This window comes from Amblyomma americanum, chromosome 3, assembly GCF_052857255.1.
Source record: "Amblyomma americanum isolate KBUSLIRL-KWMA chromosome 3, ASM5285725v1, whole genome shotgun sequence".
NCBI lineage: Eukaryota > Metazoa > Arthropoda > Arachnida > Ixodida > Ixodidae > Amblyomma > Amblyomma americanum.
In genome coordinates, this window is record NC_135499.1 from 183,630,287 (window position 1) to 183,655,440 (window position 25,154).

The window sequence follows — 25,154 nt, forward strand, 5'->3', positions numbered from 1 at the left end:
GATATGCTTACTGTGTGTCCTGGAACTGCTTTCTGAACGAACAGCGTATAAGCGGCCAGTCTGTGTACGCCGCTCTTGGAATAGCATCGGGGCAGCCCGTAGGCGGTGAGTGTCTTGGCCGACATGCCGGTGTCTTACCCTTGCTTCGAGAGCACCGTTTTTACGGCGGAGAGCTTCCCCTGAGTATATTTAATTACGAACAAGTTTGAGAACTGTTAAAAACGGTCATTTTGCTTACAATTTGCTGAACGCTTTTTTCAAGATGACTGTTAAACTACTACGTGCGACTTCCTGGGACGAAACAATATTCGTGCTTGTAACAAAACTTTCAGAAATGTGAGCATTTTGCCCTGCAAAGAGCAAGTATTCATGGCGTCCTCTAAAAACGTGAAAACAGTGCTATAAAAGTGAACAAAATAAGATCGGCGGAAAGTTTATCTGCTGGTACAATTTCATATATATATATATGAAGTACGGGAACTAGACTGGGAATACAACTGTTGCGCCATCAGCTTCGTGTACCAACAGGGGCGGTTGTCACAAAAATAACATCTCGAAAAAAGAAATAAACGATCTCTATTTCAATTTTTTTTTTTTGAAGGCAAGCTGTCTTTTACTTTTTTCTTTTACTGCCCAAAGTGTCCCCTTGGGCAGTAAATGGCGTGCCGTTATGTGTCCTCTTGCAGCATGTTTCACGTACAGTGATAAAAAATCTGCATGATCTACAACTTCGTTGCTCCACGTGAATTGTTGTTTACCGTCACATGTCTGTATGACGTTAGGCAGGGCACAATACCCCATGCGAACCAGAGAGCAGGCTTCAGGAAAGGAATTCAACTAAGCAATATTTTTCGGGCTTTGCTCACGCGGATGGTTCACTTTCCTACTATCCAGAAAAAAATATTGTTCATTTCCCTGTCAGAAAAACCCATAAGACAACTCCCTGCAAAAGCCCGTTAAAGTGATTTTGATGTCTATAAAAAGCAGGCCACGCCCAAAAACCTCCACATCCCACAAAGGTTCGCACCTCACTGCTGCTGATGTGCTGGTGTGCGCTTCGCTTCTGGCGTTTTGACATCCGCATCCTTACTCGAATCGAGTATTTTCTTGCGCACGGACTTAGCGCCATCAATGCAGCATAAAATAGGCGTGTAGAGCTATCTTTACTTACAAAAACTCTTACTATAGTTCTTTATTTGCTTTGTTATCTTCTGTGAATCTAACATGAACGTCGTTAAGCGCGGACCTTTGTAAAACTTCCCATTCCTGGACGAAGTTTACTGCCGCCACTCCCGCCGAAAAACAAGTTATCTACGTGTAAAAAGCTGCAAAGCTATGCTTGCCTTGCCTGATATCAGTGTTCGCCCGGCACTGGAGACGGACGAGACTAAACAATACCCGTAATCGTGCCTTTCACCTATGGCATTGTGACAGAAAGCGTCAGTGAGCAGCTGTTGAAACCAAAAGGGTGCATTACCCCAGCCCATACTGTACGGTCGGGGACAAAAGTCGCAGGACAGCGTGTTTCGTAAGCGAAGCCGATAGCTCTTATTATTTTCCACAGGCTCGAAGCCACACATGTGGAGGTGAAAGTCGAAATCCTCTTCTTTCACCGCCCCAAGCGTGGTGTCGAGCCGGCGGCTAATAACATAGCTGTCGACTTCGTTTACGGAGCGCGTGGTCCACAGACTTTTTTGACCGAGTGTACATCACTAAGTCACCTTCTCGACGTTATCATTTGCAAGAAAAGTAAATTAATTGGAAGTCCTGCCAGAAACATGGCATGCTGTTAGGGGTTTAACATCCCAAAGCGACATGGGCCGTGATGGTCGCTGCAGAGGAGAGCTCCAGACCAATTTCTACCGCCTGGGCTTCCTTAATGTGCACTGACATCGCACGGTACACGGCCGCCTTCCTTTCCGCATTTCCCCTCCATCTAAACGCGACCGCCGCGGCTAGGATCGCACCCACGCCCTCCGGCTCAGCAGTCCAGCGCCCTAACCACTGAGTCGCCTCGACGGGGTCCCTTTCAGAAGCAGTAGGTCTTGAACTTATCGAGAGTTTCCAAGAAAATGCTCATAAGAATAGCAGGGCATGCACCGAAAGTGAGTGCAGGCACGAAGCACTGTATGGCCGCCGAGATTAGATAGCCTCAATATTTTGCCGTTCCAGCTCTTTCTGTGCCAAGGGGGTCGGACTGCGCAATGTTGCGCAATATGCAGTAATGGAGCTGCTGCTCTTATCATTTGCACGGTTATAATATCGGCACGCTAGATGTATTATCTTCTATAGCCTCTCAATCAAGGTAGGGGGCCAAGTGCGCCTGGAGCTCAGTAGCCTCGCTGCTGCATGCTGGGCAGAGCCTGGTCCCAGATGTTCGCCATCGTTTACCTTTGTGCGGCTGTTCTTCCTGCTGTCGGCTCTTCTCGACCACACATCGTCTTCATACTGGCGGATGACTTGGTAAGTATGCAAGGCTTTGTGCCTTTGGTAGTGAAAACTGCCTCCCGCTTATACAAGATTTCTCCCTTATGGAGCTTGTTGTCGTGTGAGGTCGGTTTTGTTTCTGCAGATTTCCGCCTCGCTACTTTGCTTGCTTACTGCGTCGTGAGCAGATATAAGCGTACCTTCTCTAGCTCACTTGAATTCTTTGCTCTCCAGGTACCTTCAACTTTGACCTGTTTTGCATTCTCCAAAACACTAAATCCGGCTGTGTGTTTTTACCGTATTTACTCGAATTTCCAGAAAGCTGTCGACGTTGTTAGTTACCACAAAATTTTCCATGGTATAATATTATTCACTTAATGATTTCCTGAATCAGAAAATACTTAAACGTCAGACGTCAACGTGTAGCTATCAACAATGAAAGATCGCATTATGTTGATGTGACATCAGAAGTGACGCAGGGGTCTGTAGTGGGTTCATAGCTATTTGTAATTGAAATGAATGCTATAGATGCTAACCTCTTCCCATGTGCGCCTGTTCGTAGAGAGCTGTGTGAATCGCCTTGTTAATTGTAATCAACAGGATTACGTCGTTTTACAACAGCAGTTGAACACCGTAGTTGAGTGGTGCAGCGCTTGGGATATATGCGTATAAATTTACAAAAAAAAAAGCAGTGCACATGTCGTTTACAATAAAGCGATTGGCCCGTGAGTACAAGTACTTCATAAACACTACTGCATCAATTCGCGTATGTGAGTGCAGACATCTTGGCGTGATATTTACCCCCCCCCCCCCTTTATTAGTGCACCGTCATATTGATAAAATCATAGCCGTAGCATGCTGGACATTAGGTTTCCTACGCCGAAATGCTAAGCGGTTTCCATCAGGGATTCTAACGGGATAGCAGCGCCCCTCGGCGGACTCCGCACCGGATGGAAACTTTCCGCTAAACAGACGAGGCCTAATGTCAAAGCAGTACCGCACTACTTGTTCCCTGCGCTCGTTGGCCTTTCTCAATCAGTGAATGTAGCCGCTGTAAAACAATGGTGTCATCTCGGCATCGTATTTATTCTCCCGCTCCAAATGTTGAGAAAAAGACGACACGTTCTGTTGTTAATTGCAGAAGCCCTGTTCGCATCGACAGCCCATCGCCCAGTTCGTAATGATTCCACAAGTAGCATAGCCAGACGCCGCGTGCCCAAGTGCTAGTACACGAAAGAGTTGGAAGCGCGCCCGCCTATCGGTGAGGTCAGCCAAATGAGCTGGCTAGCAGCCGACTACCGCCGTGGCGCATTCGACAAGGGTGGACACAAAGCACTGCAGGTAGTTTATTAATGGGCGAAGCGCAATAAATAATCAAGCAAAAGAAGCCACGGCCTTGACTTCGCGCCAGTACGCCAGAAGCGGAACTTTGAGACGCAACGTTAGGGAGGAGATTGGAGAAACCAGTGTACGTGTTCGAGCTCCCTGTTGCGACGGGCAACATACCTTGTGAAGCGGCCAGATATCGTGCATTGACTTTGCCTTCCGGTGCCCGTGATAAAAAAGCAAAATGAGGCGGTTGGTGTTAACGTAACTCATAGTACCTCAGTGTATGAATTCACAAGTCGTGTGTGCATATTTCACGAAGATAAGGTTATCAACGGTCGATGCAAGGAATTTTGTCCGGGTGTAAATGACGCATGACTCATTCGTGGCCTGGTGACAGTAAACGGTTTCTACAAGAGCTTCCTTCTATGTACAAACGTTAGCGCAAAATAAGACAAGACAGCGCGTTGTCTTGTCCACCTTTCTTGTGATTGTCTCCTATTTTGCACTAACGTTTGTACATAGAACTATGCACCAACTAGCCAAGCAAAAGGTGTTACTTGAGCTTGCTTCTACTCCCCGATGGTTAACATGCTGCGGATGTTTGCGGGCCGGCTGCGTGCGATGCAACCTGATGCAATACTTAAGAAGGGCTTGACGTTCACTCTACCGGTAGTGTTTAGTTGAGGGCATGAAAATCGCCTTATGCATGCGGCTTAGTACTACTTGTGTCGAGGGTGCGAACGCTGCGAATACTGTAATTATAAATGCCCTATTCTTTCTAAACCATTTGGCACGACGGAATAAGTTTGCCGCAGCTGTAATTAGCTATCTGTGAGCCCTGTTAGATCGGATACAAGTGAGCTGGGAATTAGCCTTTGTTTACACGCGTTCACATTGTTTGGAGGACCTACGTAAAGAAGCTGAGCAGTTCCTCTGTTCCGCGGAGAGTTTTTAATTAATTGCTGAAATGGCAGTTCGTTGAGAGTTCGGTATTGATAAATTCTTTCCCACTGACAGTGCATCAATCTAAATTGTCTAGAATGGCAAAATTAAACTTCCTAAGCGCATGCATTACTAAAGGACGGGCCATGCTTAGTCCCACTTGGCCATCTTGCATGCAATGTCTGCTATTCATACTCTTGATCTGATATCACCTCGTTGCCCGACTCATGCTACCATTGGTATCCTAATGTTGCGCGTGTCGTTTTACCAGTGTGCTGGTTTTGTTTTGAGTCGCCAGCAGCTCTGCCCGTGTTTCTGCTTTAACAGTGAGCGTCCCGCAAAAGCCTAACAGTCAGCACTGGGAGGATATCATAATTACCAAGAAAGGCAAGAAGTAGCACACACCTTTGTCAACTTTGCGGATGACATCAATCCTGTGGTCATTTCAATAACCTTCTCTCGCATACAAAATGTGCACTAACATTGAGAACAACGAGCGTTTCGGAAATTAGGCACAGGTCACCCTCCACCACTGTCCCATGTCTTTGTCATTTAATCGAAGCTAACGAGTTTATAACTTGACTGACTACTTTCAGCCACATATTTTTTGCTACAAATAACCAATACAGCAAAAAACGGCAAACCGGTTAAGTGAAGACGCTGTTTTGGCTGTTGTTACCAGTGAGCAAGCGATATAGAGGTGAACGATTGCGGTCCGGTTTCTTCAAAAACCGTGAAGGATTCATTCTACGGATAACTTAATTTGTTAAGGCTCGGTTTTGGCCGATTGCTTACCAAGCAGTGTATTTCTTGGATATAAATGAAATGCGCTCGTTGTGTTCAGTGCGCTGCTCTTGGCAGTTTTGTGACCCATGTTAACTTCCAGGGATGGAATGATGTCAGTTTCCACGGCTCCAAGCAAATTCCTACTCCCAACCTCGATGTGCTGGCTTCGGAGGGAATCATACTCCACAACTATTACACCATGCAGCTCTGCACACCTTCAAGGTCCGCACTGCTCACTGGCTTGTATCCTATAAGAACAGGTAAGAACACGCCGTGGTTTCATTGGCGCAGGCTGTTATAAATAATCACGAGACCATCAGACATCTGAGACGAAAGTTCTGCGAAAGCCGTTGAATTTACCCTCGATCATTACCTTGATTATTTCACACTACTGAACGTTTTTGCCTTAAGCCGAGGCTTCACAGAAGTGATAGAATTTTCAGGAGGGTGTAGGTGGGCGGTGGGGAATCGAGGATGGCAATGGATGGATGGGCGAGTGGGGGGGGGGTGAGTGGGTGGGGGGGGGGGTGGATATGAGGGCTCTTAGCTTCTACTGGAGGCTTCACTTCAACAGACACCAGATTACCATAAAGGGGGAGGGGGGGGGGGGGGGGCGTACAGTAACACTGCTTTCGCTGTAGAACTCTGAGGTATTTAGAGGATGATCCAAATAAGCGTAAATAAGCTGCGGAGAAATGTCTGAGATGATATGCACTCGTTTCAAGAAAACAAAACTTGAGAATTCATTTCAAATTTTCTTGAGCTAGACTGCTTATTTTACTTAACTACGAAAATCGAAAGGCGGGATATCTAATCATCTGCCCTCATTACGTAACTTGAGTGTAATTTACAGAAGCTTTGCTGGTGCTATTACAAAACCGTACCGTGGACTATCGCATTTGGTAATTGCCAGTCTGCAAGCAGCTAGGTATAGGTTCACACTAGCGATAAGAAGGGAGAAAATTAGACGTGCGCTATTAAACCAGCTCGTCTTATGCATGCAAGGAACGCTTCCTTAAGCTTTCCGTGCATTACGCTAATCTATAAGAGAATAGCAAGACAAAGAAGTTACATTTCAATGTGGTTCGGAGGATAATGCCCACAAATAATATCCTTACACCGATGCCCGGCCTTTCATTCGAACTGACCGAACACATCAGAACGTTTAAGTTGCCTAGGTTAACTTCTTTTCTTGCACTTCAGTAAAATTGCGCACAAGTCAGCAAACGTTCTTAAGATCCACCGGTGCCAAAAAGTGCACTGAAAAAAAAAAAGGCCCAGCCCCATCGGCTATTTTTACCTACTCACACAGCAAGACTAAACCCTCCTAGCTGGCCTTGCAAGGTGCACAGCGTAATTTATTTCTTGGAAAAAAAAGGAGGGGGACTCCTGGCTCTCTTTCTCAATCAACGTGGGCGTTGAAAAGAAATGCACCTACCTATAACCAGAACGCGCACCTCGTCAAGCGTATAGAACATCGTTACCTAACGCCCACAGGGAAACAACCTCGCCAGCGGAGTCCCATCAACCCTGCTCACGCTTTGTTGGCCACTCAAGTTTGAAATACTTGTCAAATTCAAGCGCATTGCCTGCTCAGCACCAAAACATCACAGGCGTACATCAGAGGCATTTTGGCGCGTGATGTCATGCTTGCATGCACAGGGCGCTTAGGCCTTGCAGTTGGAGCGCGCTGCTTCTGGAAACGCCTCGTGCGCGAAATGAACTAAACTTATATATTGAAAACGGCTGCAAAGGAAGGTTGAATAAATATTTCAACCCTAACCATCGGCGGAATGAAGTAACTAGCAGTGAGCCGGGACAACACGGCTCTGAACTTAAGAAGTCGCATGAGTGGAAAATAACGCCTGCTCTAGGAAGGCGCGGAGATAATAAGAAGTGTTGGTTTTTACTATTGAACAACTTCGAGCTATCTGCGATCATATAGAGGTCGTTGTTAAGTGGCGATAACCGCCGTGATTCGAAACCGTCGGGCAGTGCTTCAGGACAAAAAAAAAAATTAAAATTTTGCTAAAAAGTTTTTGCCACGTACACGTGCATTCCACCGTCACAGAACAAAGCTGCTTACCGGATTACGAGTCTGTTCGTATTTTAATGAGACATCGTTTCAGTTCATAAAATACTTGATTAGATTAAATGCTGCTCATTTGCGGGTAATAAGCAGATAAGTTTTCAGCGCCGCTTTCCATTTGGCGCAGGAATGCAGTCGGGAATTATTGGAAACATGGAGCCTTGGGGCCTTCCACTTGGCTTGAAACTTTTGCCCAGCTATTTCAAGGACTTGGGCTACGACGTGCATATGATCGGTAAAGTAAGGTATTCAGTGTGGTGTAATAAAATTGCTGCATGGTGGTTTCATAATGACCGCTTGGTAATATTTTTACGAGCTGATCGGCTCGTTTCGTGGTGTCCGGGGTCACACCTGGGTCGATGCCAATCGTCAGGTCACGTGATCACGCATGGTAACTGTGTATGATGAAAAGTATTAATAAGCGCGGCACGTAATGTGTGATCAGGACAATCATGTCACGCGATGTGCCGTCACCGAGCCAGAACTGACTACCGGAAGTGACGACAAACACCTCGATGGACTCCTTGTGATATCGCAACTCTGGCTGGGCATTGTCTGCGTGTCGGCAAATTTTTTTTTCTCTGACCTTTAACTGCAAAAACCGACAAAAATAACAAGACATCGCAATAGCTCCTGAATGTTGCCGAGCGGTTATTTTGCAGATGTAAACGACAATGTAGTACGCGGCAGCGTTGCTGTCGTCCCACTTGATGATCCTGATAGCCGCAGCTAGTCGCCAAAAAAAAAAAGAAGAAATCGAAACAGAGGCCAATAAAGAAAGTTTCTCTAACGCAGAAATGCATGCTGCTCGTTGTTAACAGAAAAACTTTTCCTTCAAGCATGTTCTGCTTTTCTGTCCACCGAAGCAAAACAAGCGGAGAAAGCAGTGCATTTTCTAGATGAACCACTACTAGTTTCGAAGTAACTAGTAAGTGTGACAGCACCAGAAGCTAACTGTACAAGCTAGATTATGAAGTGGTTTAAGTGACCGAGATGCCCCCTTCTTGTGATAAGCGTCCTTTAAACAAACAAAGGTTTCAGATATCTTTTTCTTTCTTCTTCAATTAAAGCTCCTAGCTCCCTCCTGGAACCAGAAGCAACACTGGCAGTGAGCTACCTACGCTCCCTTTCTCTCTACCTCTTTCTCTTTCTACGCAATACTATACACATCTCAGAACCATGAGCATCCGGAGCGGAAGGCTTTTCACAAAACATTGTGAAAGTCACTAAAATCATGCAGTTGTAGAGAGGCCATGATTGCCATTTCATCAAATCATATTAATTTCTGGAAGGGGGAAACAGAGTTACACAGTATGCTCTAACAAGAATATGAATCCTTCACAGTCTGAGAGCTAGCCCCATAGCTTATCCAGCTCTTAACAAAAACGCAATTCAAGCAACAATTTTCATTTCCACCCGAATCACCTGTACAACCCGAGCGCTCAGCAAACCTCTATCCTATAGAGTAAGCAATGCAATACTAATGACTGCCTTGGCCTATAGGCAGGTTCCTTGTTAAACTGGAAAGCGTCTGCGCACTCACGATTTGCGTTAGGCAAAAAGAGGGCAAAAATTTTCATATCGCCTCATTCTCATATTCTTGGTAAGCTATGGGCGTACGGAGTGATAACGCCGCGTCGATTATACACCGCAGACGGGAACTGCGCGGCGCTTAAGGTTGGCCGCAAGGCAAGCTGTAAAAGAAGTTGAAAGAAGGCGGACGACGAAGCGATAGCGGATGCGAGCGACGTGAAAAATGCATTACCTTGAGTTAGTAGTCCATCGGTACAGAACGGTTCAGAACACTTCCAAAGTTATTCGTGTAACAACGTCTTGAGCTTCGCTGGTCCAATTTGGAAACGTATTCTAGATCAAAAACTGAGAGTAAGACGACATGCTCAAAATGAGACATGACAAACAATGTGTGCCAGGGCAGATGCGTGAGCACGCCGTTATTTCTGTCCCTGTAGAAGCAGTGTTTTGTGTGTGTGTGTGTGGGGGGGGGCGTCCGTGTGCGTGTAGCACAACAGCGCTAAACACGGGACACGAAGATATTTATGCAGAGGATACCGGCTAAATCTCAACTGTAATTTATTCCGGAAAAAACACCCTATTTTGAAAAAAATCTTCCTTGAAGCAGGAACAAAACAAATCAACACATTCAAGCGGTATCTAGAAATGCAATCTACTTAACATGCCACGCGGCACTCTCATTTCTTCACTTTTATTTTTTTTATCTGGATGGCTTAACTAATCGTTCTTGCCAACTTTCTATATTACTGAGCAGTGTTTTCTTTTTTTTACGTGAAAGTCGATGTTAACCATGATCCTCATTCAGCTACATTACATGCACATCTCTTAATCTTCGTGCGCGGAACCTCTATAAACAGCTCCGTATTTACAAGCGTATTCTTATTATATAAACTCGCCCTCAAATGGTGTTATATACCTGCCTGACGCTTCGTGCATCCTGAGAAGTAACATTACGCATTTAATGTTTCATCCCATAGTTTAAAGCCAACCCTTATCGAGGAGGAGAGTTACCATGCCGAGTAATAACTATGAGCTGAGGCGTTCGTACTGAAGGTGTGTTGTTCACCTCCAATACGTAGCTAAATGAGAGCCAATATTTCACGATTTGTGGCTCGTTGCACTTTAGTTAGGCTTATGTGACTGAACGGCGGCGACAATTGTGTCCTCAAGTTAAGACGCCTTAGAAGAAACTCAGGCGAGGGTGGCTTGGTTGTATGGCAAACACTGACTACTGGGTTTCGTGCCACGAGGCAAAACAAAATCGAGACAAGTCTCCGAGCATTAACTCAAGACTCGTTTGCGCAGTCATAACGAAATTCTTATATGTTTAATAATGTCTCTGCTAAGCACTAATAACACGACAATTAAGAAGAATTTTCCATATGGACATAAATGAATGGTTTCACATAATATAGGCTCCCACAAACTGCGTACATACCGACAGTTCTCTCTCAGTCTACGGTGCTGAATAACGAAACACTTAAGTGAACCGCAATAGTTAAGGCATGTTTTATAGATACTAACTGATCGTTTGGATGTTATCGAAACGTATATTTTTTCACAAAACGCGGTATGGAGAAAACGCCTGGTGTCGTCATTATCATGACGTAGTAATGCATAGAAAATGATTTTCAGCCTCTCGGTGTGACTATGCTGGCTTAACCAGCGTCTCAGATTGCTAACTAAGCTAACATGACAAACCTTAACCAAACACACAGCTGGACCTAAAGATATATGAAAAAAAATGCCAAAAATTTGTTCCATCAAAAACTTTACAACAAGACCACGGATGGCATGACTGGTCAGGCGGGTAACGCCACGCCACTAAAGACTAATCTCAGGTTGAGCATAAAATGCAATAAACGAGTCGGATGTGTTTTAGAATGATCTCGAGCTTCACTTTCTGGGAAAAAGTGCACGATGTTGAGAAAAGACCTTGGAATTTTTTTCTTTAATATAGCAACACTTCCTCCTCTGGTGAAAAAGTTTTTTTTTTCTCCTCGGTGGTGAAATGATGCCACCTCGATCGCTAATGTCGTACTGTAACGTATGCCTTCACTCGCCGTACAATATTCATTTCAGCGTGGTCAAAGCATTTCTGACTGGCTTTCCTTTCTTTTTCTTTCAGTGGCATCTAGGTTTCTTTAGAACGGAGTATACGCCTCTGAAACGAGGATTCGACTCCTTCTTTGGCTATTATACTGGCCAAGCGGACTACTACGACCACACTTCTGGAACCGTGAGTATACAAAACATTTTTTTCCCCTTACAGCGATCAAGGCGGAAAAACCAAATGAATGGCAAAGCACCACTACATAACTGATTGCCCTACCTCCGTCATACCACGAGCAAGACCGTCTCATTAATTGTGACTTCAATAATTAATCCTTTTACTGCTCTCACTACCACTTTGACGGCGCCCAGTTAATATCTCTTTGTCTTCACAATTAAGCAACCTGGGAAAGGCCGACTAGAACAGAGAGAAGGCCATCTCTTCGGTGCAAGAACAGATGGATAGACTAACCAAAACGACTCCTTGTATTGCTGCAAAAGGCGCAGCTCCTTGTAAAGAAGTTGGTTGGCTTCGATGGTGATCGCTCGGAAAACTTCTCAATTTCTGAATATTAAGGTCCCAAAAAATGTATAGATTTTTTATCTGCCAAAAAAAAAACTGAACTTGTTTTTTTTTTTTCATTTTCATTTGCGCTATCTTCATGACGCCGTGTCCAGAAGAAATCCAATTCGCTACAATTTACTATCGAAAATTCTACAGTTTAAGGTTCACTGGAAATGCTCGCTTTAAGCGTCTAGTAACAAACTGAGGCTAAGAGCAAGTCAAACAGCGAAACGCATAGAAGTGCGAAGACGGCAACTAATATAGGAAGGGTGTGTCCTCTTAACTGCGACGACGCTCGAAGCCAATTCCCTGAATCTTGGGCGCGGCCGTAGAAAAGCCTCGAAGGAAAGAATGCGCGTCATTTGCAAGTCAAATAAGCAGTCCACGGTAAAGTGACAAACGGACATTTGCTCTGCCGCGTCCGCCAGCCTCGAAATAGAAACGCTCGTTCTTCAGGGCGCGAAAAGAAAACAGGCTACTGGTGACCTTCGGCTGAAAGAAAAAGTCAGCCGTGCGTACGTTCTAAGTCTCTAGACCAAGTGTCCCGGAAACGAAGCCGATAGCTTTATTATTAGCCGGCGGCCGAAGACCACAACTGTGCAAGTGAAAGTCAAAAACCTGTTCTTTCACCTCCACAAGTTCGACCGCCAGCCGTGGGCTAAGAACATGGTCATCGGTTTCTTTTACTGAGCGCGTGGTCCTGGTACTTTAATCTCCGACTGTACGGCGTCGCTGTGGGAGATATCATTCTTCGCATTATCATCTTCGTTTAAAGATTAGTGCCGACTACGCCAGTGTTATAAAAACCGATGGCGTGGTGTATGTCTTTTGTTCGCTACTATGTTTCAAGCCAGTTTGCGTTGATTGCGCTGCGATCGCACAACTGGATAATGCATTATGATCAAAAGAATGATTTATTATTATTTTCTTTCTTTTCTGCAGGATCACGTCGGCCTTGATCTGAGAGACAACGAAGCCCCGACTTGGGGAGAGAACGGAACATACGCTACGTACTTGTTCACAAGAAAGTTTATTTCTCTACTCGAAAAGCACAACACATCCAAAGTGAGTTCGGTATTTTTCCATTTCGGTATTTATAAAACAGGCTATTTAGCTAGTAAAAAATCGATTAAATGATGAATAATATAGTGTACGCAGATCGGATAGGTACCTGATAAATTAATCATTCGTCGTAAATAATTCTCTGACTTCGTTGCACTGCAGTTTGAAAATTACCTAACGCTACATTTCAGTGTCTGTGTAAGTTGAAATTATATCGTATTTTTGTTTGTTCTTGTTTCTCATTGCTAGGAGTGCGTGCTGTGCTTTTTTTGTATGATGTTTCTCCTTATGATGTTCTCACTTGTTGTGTGAGATGCGCGAGATTCTACTTTGTAATCGATGCCCATCAACCCCAGTGCAGCTTCGGAAGGCCTGTGATGCATTTAATACCGCCACATGCTCATGCGAGTAAAGTTTTGGAATAATTATTATTCACTGCACAGGAATGGGAGCACAAGCAATGCAGGCGACTCCTTCAGAACACTGGAGAGAACAAAACCAAACAACGACCTGACAAAAAAACAAGGACGGCTTCAAAAAACAGTTAAAAGCGAAACGAAAAGTTGGCCAGCACAAAATGCATGTGCACCACAAGGATTCACGAATCCCCGAATAACTGAAACAAAACAAAATATTTATGCCCAAAAGACATGCTTCGGCGAACGCTGTTGCCACAGTTAAGCACAAAACTAGAAACTGATCGATAGTATGTTGTGGCACCTAGTCTAAGTCTTTTCTGCACAGCTATGATAACCTTCCCAATTTCTTTTCTTTTCTGTGAGGACACATCAACGAGCTTCCTGGAGTGTTTCTATCAGCGCTACGTATCCATCACGTGCTGCACGTGCGCCGTCGTGGACAGCCAGCGAAAATAGCAGAGGCGATAAGGAGAGCGAGCGCCAGCGGATGCTTGAAAGAAGCGCTGATAGACAAGCAGGATAAACATGGTTCCTGAATACTTGTATTGATGGGCACTGTGCTGAAAACACACGCTCACTGCCCCCATGATCATATTGATCATACATGGTCATACTGCAAACACGGCCAGGAACATGACCATACTGCCACATGCGCACTATGATCATGTTCCTGGTCGTCATGTACATTTTAAAGATGTCTTTTCCAAATCAATCTTTTCGATTAAAAATACAGGCAGTGGATGTTATTTCTCACCTTGTCTTTCATTTAGTTTTGCCCGCGCTGTGCTTGCAAGGTACACCGATGCTAGCGGAAGAGAATGGTAGTAAAATTGAAAATGATTTCTTTAGTCCGTACACATACATCGTATTGCTTGCACCTAGTAAAAGCTATACAAACAATATGATTGGGGCGTTTTATTAAGCTTTAACTATTACAAATACTCTTAAAATAGCACTAAGAGGCGTGAGCGCAAAGTATGCGTTTCGAGAAAATTTCTTAGAAAAAAAAAGTGTAAGCAAAAAATACCTAAGGAGAAATTCGCCGACAGCCGCTGAGGTTGCTCAGCGGTTATGGTGCTAGGCTGCTGACCATAACGACGAGAATTCGATCCCGGCCCTGGCGCTCGAATTTCGATGACGGCGAAATGCTACAGGCCCGTGTACTGTGCGATGTCAGTGGACCTTAAAGAACCCCAGGTAGTCGAAATTTCCGGAGCCCTTCACTGCGGCGTCCATCATAGCCTGAGTCGCTTTGGCACGTTAAACCCCATAACACCAAACCAAGAAGAGCGCGGACAGCTGTCTCTGCGGTCAGTACCGCCACGGCGCGGATAAAACGCAGAGCTCTTTACCCGCATAAAATACAGGGCTGCGAACGATGACGCTTCAGAATGACTTAAGCGAGCAGAAGCATACGGGTGTTTTACAAGCTTTTACGGCTCTTTTACGAAGTGTTTGTTACGACGTCAGTGGTCGGCAAAGGTAGAATAACCAGGCATAATTCTATCAAATTCAGAGTGTTATCATTTGTTGAGATTTTTTTTTTGCTTCTTCTTTAGCCATTTTTTGGATACTTCAGCCACATCGCACCACATGCCGGAAGACCAGTCAACCGCTTTCAAGCTCCGGAGGGGCACGTCAAAAAATTCTCTTACATTGGTGACAAGAACAGGACTTACTACGCAGGTAATTAAGCTGAGCCACACTGTAGGAAAATGATGCATGCGCGCTGAAAGCACGCGCAAAATCTACTGTAGCTCTGTTGGGAACAATCAGGATTTCAAATTGCACAGCTGCAAAGACAGTGCATCAGCGTTCTGTGCTACATTTAAGAGTACAGTTTAAAGCGAGGGAGAACTCGTTGACACAGTGATGCTTGCAGATGGTGAAATCCTGGACAGCCCCGATAATCTTGAGCGTAAGCCCGAGTCTCATTACGCAGCCGCCAGGAAACAATAGCAGTCACTCCTCCTTCTTTTGTTTTCATAGTTCCATATATGGTTTACGTAGCATGATCATCAACCTGACTGCGCCAGCTGCAGAGCAAAGGCCTCCACCATATCTCTCCAATTAACACAGTCCTTTGTCAGCTGCGGCCACCGTATCCCAGCAAACTTCTTAATATGATCAGTGCATCTAACTTTCTGCCGCCCTCTGCTACGCTTGCCTTCTCTTGGAATCCAGTCCGCTATACTCTTGAGGACCAGCGGCTATCTTGCCATCGCATTACATGCCCTTCCCAAGCCAATTTCTTCCTCTTATTTCGGCTACGATGTCATTAACCGGAGTTTCTTCCCTGACCAAATCTGTCCTCTTCCTGTCTTTTTACGTAACACCTATCATTTTCCTTTCCATAGCTCGCTGCGTTGTCCTTGACTTAAGCTGAACCCTTTTCGTTAGCCTCCACGTTTCTGCCCCGTAGGCGAGGACCGGTAAGATACAGCTGTTGTATACTTTTCTCTTAAGGGATATTGGTAAACTGTCATTCATGATTTGAGAAAACCTGCCTAAATTGTTAACTCACAAATAAGTTTTACAGCAGTTGTTCTTGTTTGCCGAATAAATGTTACTATCTAAGCGATGACCTAGCCGCAGTAAAGACCTCACCGATGTCCCAGTTGACTGCCATTAAATTAAAGAGAATATTGCTGTCAACACCTGTGCATATATATCCGCCCTTCGCCATTTCTGTAACAAAATCGCCAACATCATCCTCTTCATGAACTGAGATGAGTGTACTTAAGGTCGAATGCCTTACCATGATGACCTCCAATTATTTCTGCTTTGCGCCAGTCGTGGCCTCGTTATTGCAGCTAGTTGTCTAAGCTGGTCACTACAACTGGCGCTCAGCCGCCTAGGGCGTTTTCTCTTTCTTTCTTGGCTTCTACTCCTTGGCGCTCTCCAAGTTGTCAGTGTCTCGCATTTCATTTCTTGTCTATGTGCCTCTTTTCGTAAAACCAGACAAAATATTCTCAGGTTTTCTTTAACGAAATAGGTGCCATTCAGACCATACCAGGCCGATCTACCATGTAAAACTCCTCCCCTTTTCGTTGACATGAAGCCAGTTCTCCTTCGCAGGGATGGTGGACGCGATGGACGAGTCCGTAGGTGCAGTGGTGGACGCCCTCAGGAGGAGAGGCATGCTCAACGACACCATCATCGTGTTCAGCTCGGACAACGGCGGCGCCTTGTTCGACGAGCAGGCCTACGGGGCCAACAATTGGCCCCTGCGTGGTGACAAGGCCAGCCTCTGGGAAGGTGGCCTCCGTGCACCCGCTTTTGTCTGGAGCACGCGACTCAAGCAACGCCGGCGGGTCTCGCGCCAGATGATGCACATTGTCGACTGGCTGCCTACGCTCTACTCTGCCGCAGGTGAGCGTTGCTGGGACTACTCGTTCTGAAGGCTTGCTTAGAAAGCACACCTCAAGGCCGCAATGGTCAGCAATCCTAATGCTAGCGGGTTTTAAAGCGTCGCTTGTCGAAAGCGTGTTGCAGGGAGACTGCGTCGACCCCACGAAATGATGTCATCATCACGTGTACAATCATCAGTGACGTCATCAATGATCATGTTACCCACCGGTCGATTGGTCACTTCACTTCATTAACTTAAACATCCAATTGTGGATTATTACATAAGGGGTAGATTCAGGAATAAATTAAAACGACTAAATATTGGAATGATTAAATATGGATGGGGGAATGGTTAAGTATGGAGGATTGGCAGGTGACTTTAGTTATTCTGAGTACAAGACCGCTCTAGTGAACGACTGAGCGAAGGAATAATGATGCAGCAAACGTTGTAGTTAACCACAGATCATTCGACCTATTGGTCGCATTAATGGGTAATTTTACTCGTTAAACTTAATACATCCCTCATTAGATCATATATACACCAGCATGACTCCTTTGAAGACTAACGCTGAAGCACATGTGATACTGCATTGAAGTCCTTCGATTTCAGTTGTTTCGTACAGCGACGCCTATGAGGTCTTCAAGTGCGAAATGCTCCTTCGCACTGTTTGCTAATGGCTTCACAAAAGACGCCTCCAGGAATACAGCGGAGGCCATCACACAAAATCCCGCACTCAGAGCGCCTCAAAAAACAACATAACTTAGTCCGTCTTCATTTCTCATTCCGGAATATTCTGTCGCTGGTCTAATCTTGCACCGCGTGCCTTGTGGTGTGACCAGTTAGAGTAGACTCCCTGACACGTTAGACGCTGAGCTGCCTGGGGAGTTAGGAGGCTTGTGGTTCAGTCGATGAGTGGCGCAGTGGCATCCATTCCAGAGACGACGCACTTATCAGAAGCAGTAAGTAGTGAGCTCAGGTTGACGGCGCTGGCTGCCTAGCCCAGCATAAATGCTGAAAGCAAGACGATCACGAGCACTGCGCCAAAAGCCGTACGTCCTTCAAGGAAAGAGGCATATAGGCCATACGGTCGTCTCTTTGGATGAGCTACACTGTGTACTTCAGTTGTTGTGAGAGTAGATATTGAGCACAAAACAAAAACAGTCGTTCAAATTGTTCTGGATTGAAGACTGCAAGATTGTAACGAAGTATTTGCCGATTTAATGGTGGTTATATAGACGCATATCAACATCTTGTGACCAGGTTTAGCCATGCAAAGCAGGGTGCTGTAATAACAGCGCGATCAGTGCGAATTATTTCATAATTTGGTATTGATTTTCTACGTGACATAGTTAATAAATGTCCGATTAATTAGCCGTTAACACTTAGCCATGAAAATGTGGATGTTGTGAAGACAGTGTGATCAATGCTATGAAATTATTATATATGTATAATCAATTATATCAACGCTTGTGCGCTCGCACTCGTTCTTCGCACACCTATACCTATTTCCACCTTCCGCCTCGTGCCGCATGTCGCTTGAGGCGCAGCAGGACGCACCCTGCCCGCTGCTTTGCGGCGGTCGTGGGTTTCCCTCCCATCGGCGGCATGCTGTCTTTTCTTCTACTTGTCACATTATTCTCTATACAAAATGGTCACTGAAATTGTTTCCCCTCTCAAAAGAAAAACGAAAAGCAGCACTGCATACATCATCCTGTTCTTGGCTTCAGAGGCTGTTGGCTTCTTGCCTATATGCCCTAAGGAGTGCCCGACTTCCCCTAGTTCTTTCTGCAAATACAGATTGCGGAAGTAAAGGCGAAAACGCGGAACACTTCGGCTTGACAGGGTCTGTACATCCACAAGTATGGCCCAAGACAACAGTATAAATTATACATCACGATCGAGCAAGTGCACATTAAAGCTTAACAAATGACTGCTAGTAGAAACACAAATAACACAGCATAAACGGTATAAGAGAAATGCGAGCAGCCGCTAATAGCAGTAGATGCTGGCTATCAAATGCGATAACCATAACACAAGTATAAGATGAAAAAATAATGTATGGCGTACTTGATTAAAGCATTGTTTCCTACAAACACACACTAAATCACTTCTTTATTCTGCAGGCGACAGCCCGAACACTTGAGCAGAACTAGCCCAGCTTTCCGACTTGAGCAGATTCGTCGGCTAAAGTTTTGCTTGAGTGAACACGCATGGGTCCATAACCACTCGTAATAACCCCTCCGTCCCCCTGCCCCAAAGCTGGACTCTGAAGTAGCCCGCGGCGCCGAGTAAATATAAAAAGTTTCATTCAGTGACTATTCCATTTTTTATATCCACCGTTCGTCATAAACACAAGCAATGCCGCGTCCCTCTCTATAGGCTAGAACGGGCAGACGGCGCGACGGACATGTCAGATGAAGCAGAATCGAATAAAAGAGTTATGTGTATTGTACCCGCATCGGCGCTTAATGCCGTTGGCTAACAATCAAAATTGATATCGGATCGCGGCTTGTACATCTCACGAGAATATCCGGACAAACTGCTGTTCGTGTATGGGTCCGTAAAGAAATGTTCCCCTCCCCCAAATTGGAGCCCTAGCTGGGAAAATCAGCTGGTCCATATTTAAGGTCCATCACCATCTTCTCAATCTGTCTTGACGGCCTCCCAGGCGGCAAGCGTCCGTCTCTCGGAATCACGGATGGCGTCGACTTGTGGCAAGCGCTGTCGGAGGGTTCGGCCTCTCCCCGCCAGGAGATCCTTTACAACGTGGATCCCGTGTCAGCTGCCATGGCACTGAGAGCGGGCCGCTACAAGCTGGTGGCTCAGTCTCCACGAAGCGACCGCAAGGACAAGCGCTACCCACCCAAGGGAAAGGACAGGCCCGTGGACGACCTGGCGCGGTTGCGGGCTGATTCAAGGCAGAGTTTGTTTAACTGCAGTCAGACATTAGCAGTTATAGGCATGATATATTTCTGTCGGAACAGTGACCAAGTCGAGGTGTGGAACGGACACAGCGCTGCTTGTTTTTCTTTTTTCTCGTGCACGTCCCAGTTGCTGTAAATGTGTGTGAATCCAACATTAATTCAGCCAGCAACTATATCCCATCATTCTAAGAAAACAGAGTGCAACTTTCACGGGACGGAGAAAATACCCGACAGGCCGCTTTTTTCGTGCCTTCTCTCCATCGTATCAAGAACTGTATGTTTCCTGGAACAAAAATGTACAACATGTGATATAACCGAAGGATCCACGTATCTAAGTATGGTATAAGTTTACCGACAGGTATACCGCACTTAAACGAACTAGATTACTCTATAATTACTTCTTTCTTATCGTACAATGAAAACTGAGATGGTAAAGCCTGAGGCTCTTCATGATTTATCTACTTCAGCTAATAAAGGTCATGACATAAGCAGCGGCTCTAGGGACCATGCTTTCAATACAAGCACAAGAGCATCGCATGGCTTGTCCCAAACGTAACTCGCAAGCGCACGTCCCATGCTGTACTCCAATTAAACAATGTTCACGGCAATTCATACTTGGCCCTATTGCCAGTTATGCGTATAGACTGTTGGCAGTAACCTCTTCCTCGCAGTGTATTTCGTGAAGAAAAAAAAAAGCTTACCGCCGGTTTCTGCACCTGTGTAACACGAGGTTCAGCGACAACTACTTCCGCTGCTGAATGCGAAAATTTGTGACGTGGCAAGCACTGCTACTTTCCTTCGCTTCTCGTTTGTCCTTCGTATTACGCCAACGCGCCGACGCCGCAGAACCGAGAAAGTGTTGCGCATAACAGCTATCGCTGTAAAACACGAATGCAGGGCAGCAAAGGCCCTCGAGCTTCTCTACGGCCCGCTAGACATCGAAGGCGCCGACAAGTTGCTGCGGGATGCCACTGTGGACTGTGGCCCAGGGACTGGCGTAGTACCACCCGGCAAGGCCCCGTATCTATTCGACATCGAGCGAGATCCATGCGAGATGCGAAACCTGGCCACTACGCACAGGAAGGTGAGCATCACATGTCTCTGACATGCACAGCGCAAACTGCATCGTGTACGAGTGGTCCTGCCATGTGCCGTTCTTGTCAAATGCTTCCAAGCCGCAGGGTATGCTTCTGGGTGTGCATTGCACGACCCTGTGGAGAGTAAAAGCTGTGCAAACGCACCCCCGAAACGCTCGGTGCAGCTGATATAGAAATGCACTTCTAATAATAATAATTGGTTTTGGGGGAAAGGAAATGGCGCATTATCTGTCTCATATATCGTTGGACACCTGAACCGCGCCGTAAGGGAAGGGATAAGGGAGGGAGTGAAAGAAGAAAGGAAGAAATGCACTTCTACAAATTGCTTTAGCGAAGGGTGGCAGACTTTATCTCCTATAGAAGCCCATACACTCTAGCAGGGCTATTATGGAAGAACAGGGAGATGGGCGAGATGGTGAAAAGAGGTACACACAAAACGACACAAGGTACCAGAGCTGAAAGTCGGCATTGGTGCTGTCGCTTGTCTTCCACTTTTCGCATTGTTTTGTAATCGAAGTTTTCTTCCCCGTCGTCTACTAACTGTGCCGTATGAACTTCCTCCTCTTCAAAGCTCACTTATTTATTTATTTTATTTATTTATTACATACTGCTGACCCTTGGGTCCAAGCAGAGGGGCATTAGAATATATACAAATAATAATGAACACAACAGGAACAGACAAGTAGACATTTATACAATTACTAGTAACACTGTAGCCAGTAAACCATGGTTCCAGTCCGATATTGTCTGAGGAAAAAAGGAAAATTTAAACGTATCAGTTCGAGCATAATAGGGTGTGAGTGAGTCAGGATGATGATTTCTTGTGTGGCGCGTTAATTCAGGCGTTATATAAGGTGATTTATTCATCTGAAGTTTGTTCTTAAGAAGGAGGGAAAGTAATTCAAGTCTCAACTGCTTTCGGCGTGATTCAAGTGTAGGTATACAATTGTCTGCCATACTTTTAGAGGGAGAGTGAGTCCGTGCGAATTTATTAAATATAAACCTAACTGCCTTTCTTTGTATTCTTTCAAGGTGACTGATATTTGACTTAGTGTGAGGATCCAATGAAATACATGCATACTCGAGCTTTGGTCGAACAAATGAAAAGTAACGGAGTAATTTCAAATTAGTAGGGGCGTTTTTTTTTTAATTAGTGTCTCAAAAAGCACAGTTTACGGAAAGCGGAAGAACAAATATTATTAATATGTGTGTTCCACGACAATGTTGGTGTCAAGGTAGCACCCAAATATTTGATAGCTTCGCATAGTCGAGAAGAACCTAATGTATAAGAAAAAATAAGTGTTTTTTTTTTTACGTGTGACACGAAGATATACCGATTTTTAAGCGTTGAGAAGCATCCCCCATTCACTGCACCACTTCAATATGCTGTTTAGGTCTCTTTCAAGGACGGTCTGGTCATGTGGACAGGTTATATCGTCATACAGTACACAATCATCGGCAAAAAGCCTCATTTGCCCACCGGGGGATATGACATTAACGATGTCATTAATGTGCAGTAGGAAGAGCAGGGGGCCCAAAACACTGCCTTGCGGTAGCCCTAACATTACTGGAAGAGTGGCCGAGCTATGTTCACCTATTGTGACGTACTGAGTCCGTTTGGTCAAGTACGCAATATTCCAGTTTACAAAAATATCAGGTATGCCAATAATTTTAAGTTTATTTATTAATCTGTGGTGAGGAACCTTATCGAACGCGTTAGTGAAGTCTAAAAATATCACATCCATATGGCCATTATTGTCAAGGGATAAAGCAAAAGAATGAATCAATGATACCAACTGTGTTATAGTGGAATAACCCTTCCTGAAGCCATGTTGGAACTCCGTGAGCACATTGTTTGCAGCCAGGAATTCCTTGATACAGTTGGCCACAATGTGCTCCAAGAGTACTCAACATTGTGAGGTCAAAAAAATAGGGCGATAATTTTGTAATTTTAAGCAATCCCCTTTTTTCCTCCTACCTACGCGGCCAGGTATGCAGTCTGCATCATCACCATAATAATACGTTATTCTGCGTCGCGAGATACACGTACATCGGATCATCGTACAGCAGGAGAGTTTCCAAAGAACACAATGCCCGGAGGATTTCCTCTGACAGTATGAATAAATTTAATGGTTCACTTACAACGAAATCAAATAGCAGAGGAGTGCACAGAAGCTTTATTTTTATCTGGAAGCTCTGCACTGCGGACGAAACAGCGAATATCTGGCATGCTAGCTATATAATGCATTTCTGCATTAAAAGGAGTTTTCTCCGCATTCTTTAAGAGCTTTGAATCGTTAGAAATGTTTGGGACATGTCCTCAACAACATTCACTGTTGGGGAAATGTCCAGCAAGTTTTTTGCTTGACATTGTGTTCCGGTCCTCTAAATAGTAGTATCAATGAGAGCACACTTTAAAGTTTTACACGGTAATCGTAGCGATTAAAGACGACTTTCACCACGCGCCTCCTATTTCGGGGTGCGGAGCTTTTTACATACAAGACACTAGCACTACCACTAGTCCTTGCTTTTCGGCCCGATTAGAAACAAACTTAAGTTGTTTACAATACAAGCACGAATTTCATGCATTCTTTGTTCAGAATTCTAGCTGTTACGTCTTTGCCTAGTGCTATTTCAGCAAGAGAAAGACTAACTAAGCCACATAGCACCCGCACTGGTGAGCGTGAAGGGGTTTAACGGGGCCTTCATACTGGCCTCGAGTAAACCTCTTCTCCCCTCCTCCTTTCTTTTCTCGTATGCTATGCAGTCATACACTCGTATAACATGTGACTATCGTAAATTTCGTGCATGTTTTGCCTATCTTTATTTAGCCTGAATTTTCTATAATGGTAGCGGAGAGTCTAACTGAAATCAGCACTCAGCGCTTACCTCTCAAAATATTCCATTTCAGCGCAGCTCAGCGGATAAGTTGAAAAAAAAAACATCATTCTGCATCGTTGTGTCAGCTTGCTCTCAAGGACTTTTCGAGCCCCGTGTTTCTGATCAGTCCTTGTGCGACACGTATACGCAGATCGTCGCTTCCATATCTCGGGGACTCCCTCTGCAGGCAGAAATAATTTCGCATCTACGTCGCCGATGGGGTGCAGGCTTATGTGGCACGTGCACTATCTTCTCGACCAGGCTTCTCAAATAGAGCAGCGTGCAACGGGACTTTTACTTGAACTAGGTGGTGTTCCTTCGCTCACAGCGTTTTCTACACCTAGCTCAAGCTTCGCAACGAATAAAATAGCACAGGAACACACAATAAAGCGTCTCTGTTGTGTGTTTCTGCGCCTTTTGTCCTGTGAAAAGTTAGCGCTCTAATATATATATATATATATATATATATATATATATATATATATATATATATATATATATATATATATATATATATATATATATATATATATATATATATATATATATATATATATATATATATATATATATATATATATATATATATATATATATATATATATATATCATGCGCCGCAAAGTGGCGATGAAGGAAACGATTTTTGAGCTAGCGTTCTATAACTTAACGAAATACTAACACGAAAAATTGGATTCGTGACAGGAGTGACACAAGCGTTTTAAGCCTAAAAAAACCGGGACTACACAGAGACGTTTAAGAAATATATTTCTTCGAAATCGCTCTTTGAGCCTACTAATTGCCCCGGGGGAGTCGAATTCACGTGAAAAAAAGAAAAGGTTGGCCACAAAAAAACAACTCCTCTAGAGCTTCTTGGACGGCATCGCCATAAGCAGGAATGGAAATATTATGTTGTTTTACGTTTATTGTGCCCTATTGCGCATAATTAAAGAGATGGCTAATAACATGGAGATAGTTAAACCACTGATGGCTATAATTAGTGCATTTTGGGAAAAATTTTATTACTTCCCCTCCCCTTGTCTTATATGTATGAATTAAAGCTTTCGGGCCCCTCAACAGCAATTCTGCATCTAAACGTACAAAGCAAAGCTTTCGAAACGCTCATTTCATTCCAGAGATCAACAAAAGGGGGGAGAGTAAGAACTGATAGATTTAACCTGGTCGCAAAAAAAAAACAGAAGTGAATTTGCGTTGAAAGTTCAGCGCCTTTTTTAGAACATATACACATATAACAATTGTCCTGAGATTATTCGAAGCAATAAAGTGACAAAGCAGAGAATTCTTTGTGATGTCTTCACAGCAGGCATGATAAATACTGCAAGTACAAGATCATTGTTCTGACAGCACTGACTGACTCCTTTCCCCTACTGTGCGATTTTCATATTTTCCTAGGTACTGCGTTCGCTGTTTAAAAGGCTGAGCGCGTACATGTCCTACATGGTGCCGCCCCGAACGCAACCGGATGACCCGCGCTCGTATCCTGAGAACTTCGGCGGAGCCTGGTCTCCCTGGCTCGACTAGGAACTCGGCTGGCTTCCCTCACCATGCCACAGCTCTGTACATATTTATTTCTTTGTTTTTTTTTAGATATATAACACTGATGGCCTTCCCACCTTCTTGGATGTGTACATTCTTCGAAACGTGTACCGCAAATAAAATGGATTTGTTTTGTTTAGTA

The 25,154-nt window shown here is 44.6% G+C and overlaps 1 protein-coding gene across 2 annotated transcripts; it reads left to right on the forward strand.

The window, feature by feature from the left end:
- Positions 1-25,154, forward strand: LOC144125608 (arylsulfatase B-like). Of its 2 annotated transcripts, none has more exons than XM_077659131.1 (11): positions 1-105; positions 2,361-2,463; positions 5,585-5,744; positions 7,701-7,813; positions 11,235-11,345; positions 12,666-12,788; positions 14,764-14,890; positions 16,283-16,576; positions 19,225-19,474; positions 20,378-20,564; positions 24,869-25,154. In XM_077659131.1, the coding sequence occupies exons 2-11, from the start codon at positions 2,374-2,376 to the stop codon at positions 24,995-24,997; spliced, it is 1,584 nt and encodes a 527-aa protein (XP_077515257.1). In that variant the 5' UTR covers positions 1-105; positions 2,361-2,373; the 3' UTR covers positions 24,998-25,154. The 2 variants fall into 2 exon arrangements, with proteins under 2 accessions (XP_077515257.1, XP_077515256.1); XM_077659130.1 differs by lacking the exon at positions 1-105 and adding an exon at positions 1,811-1,899.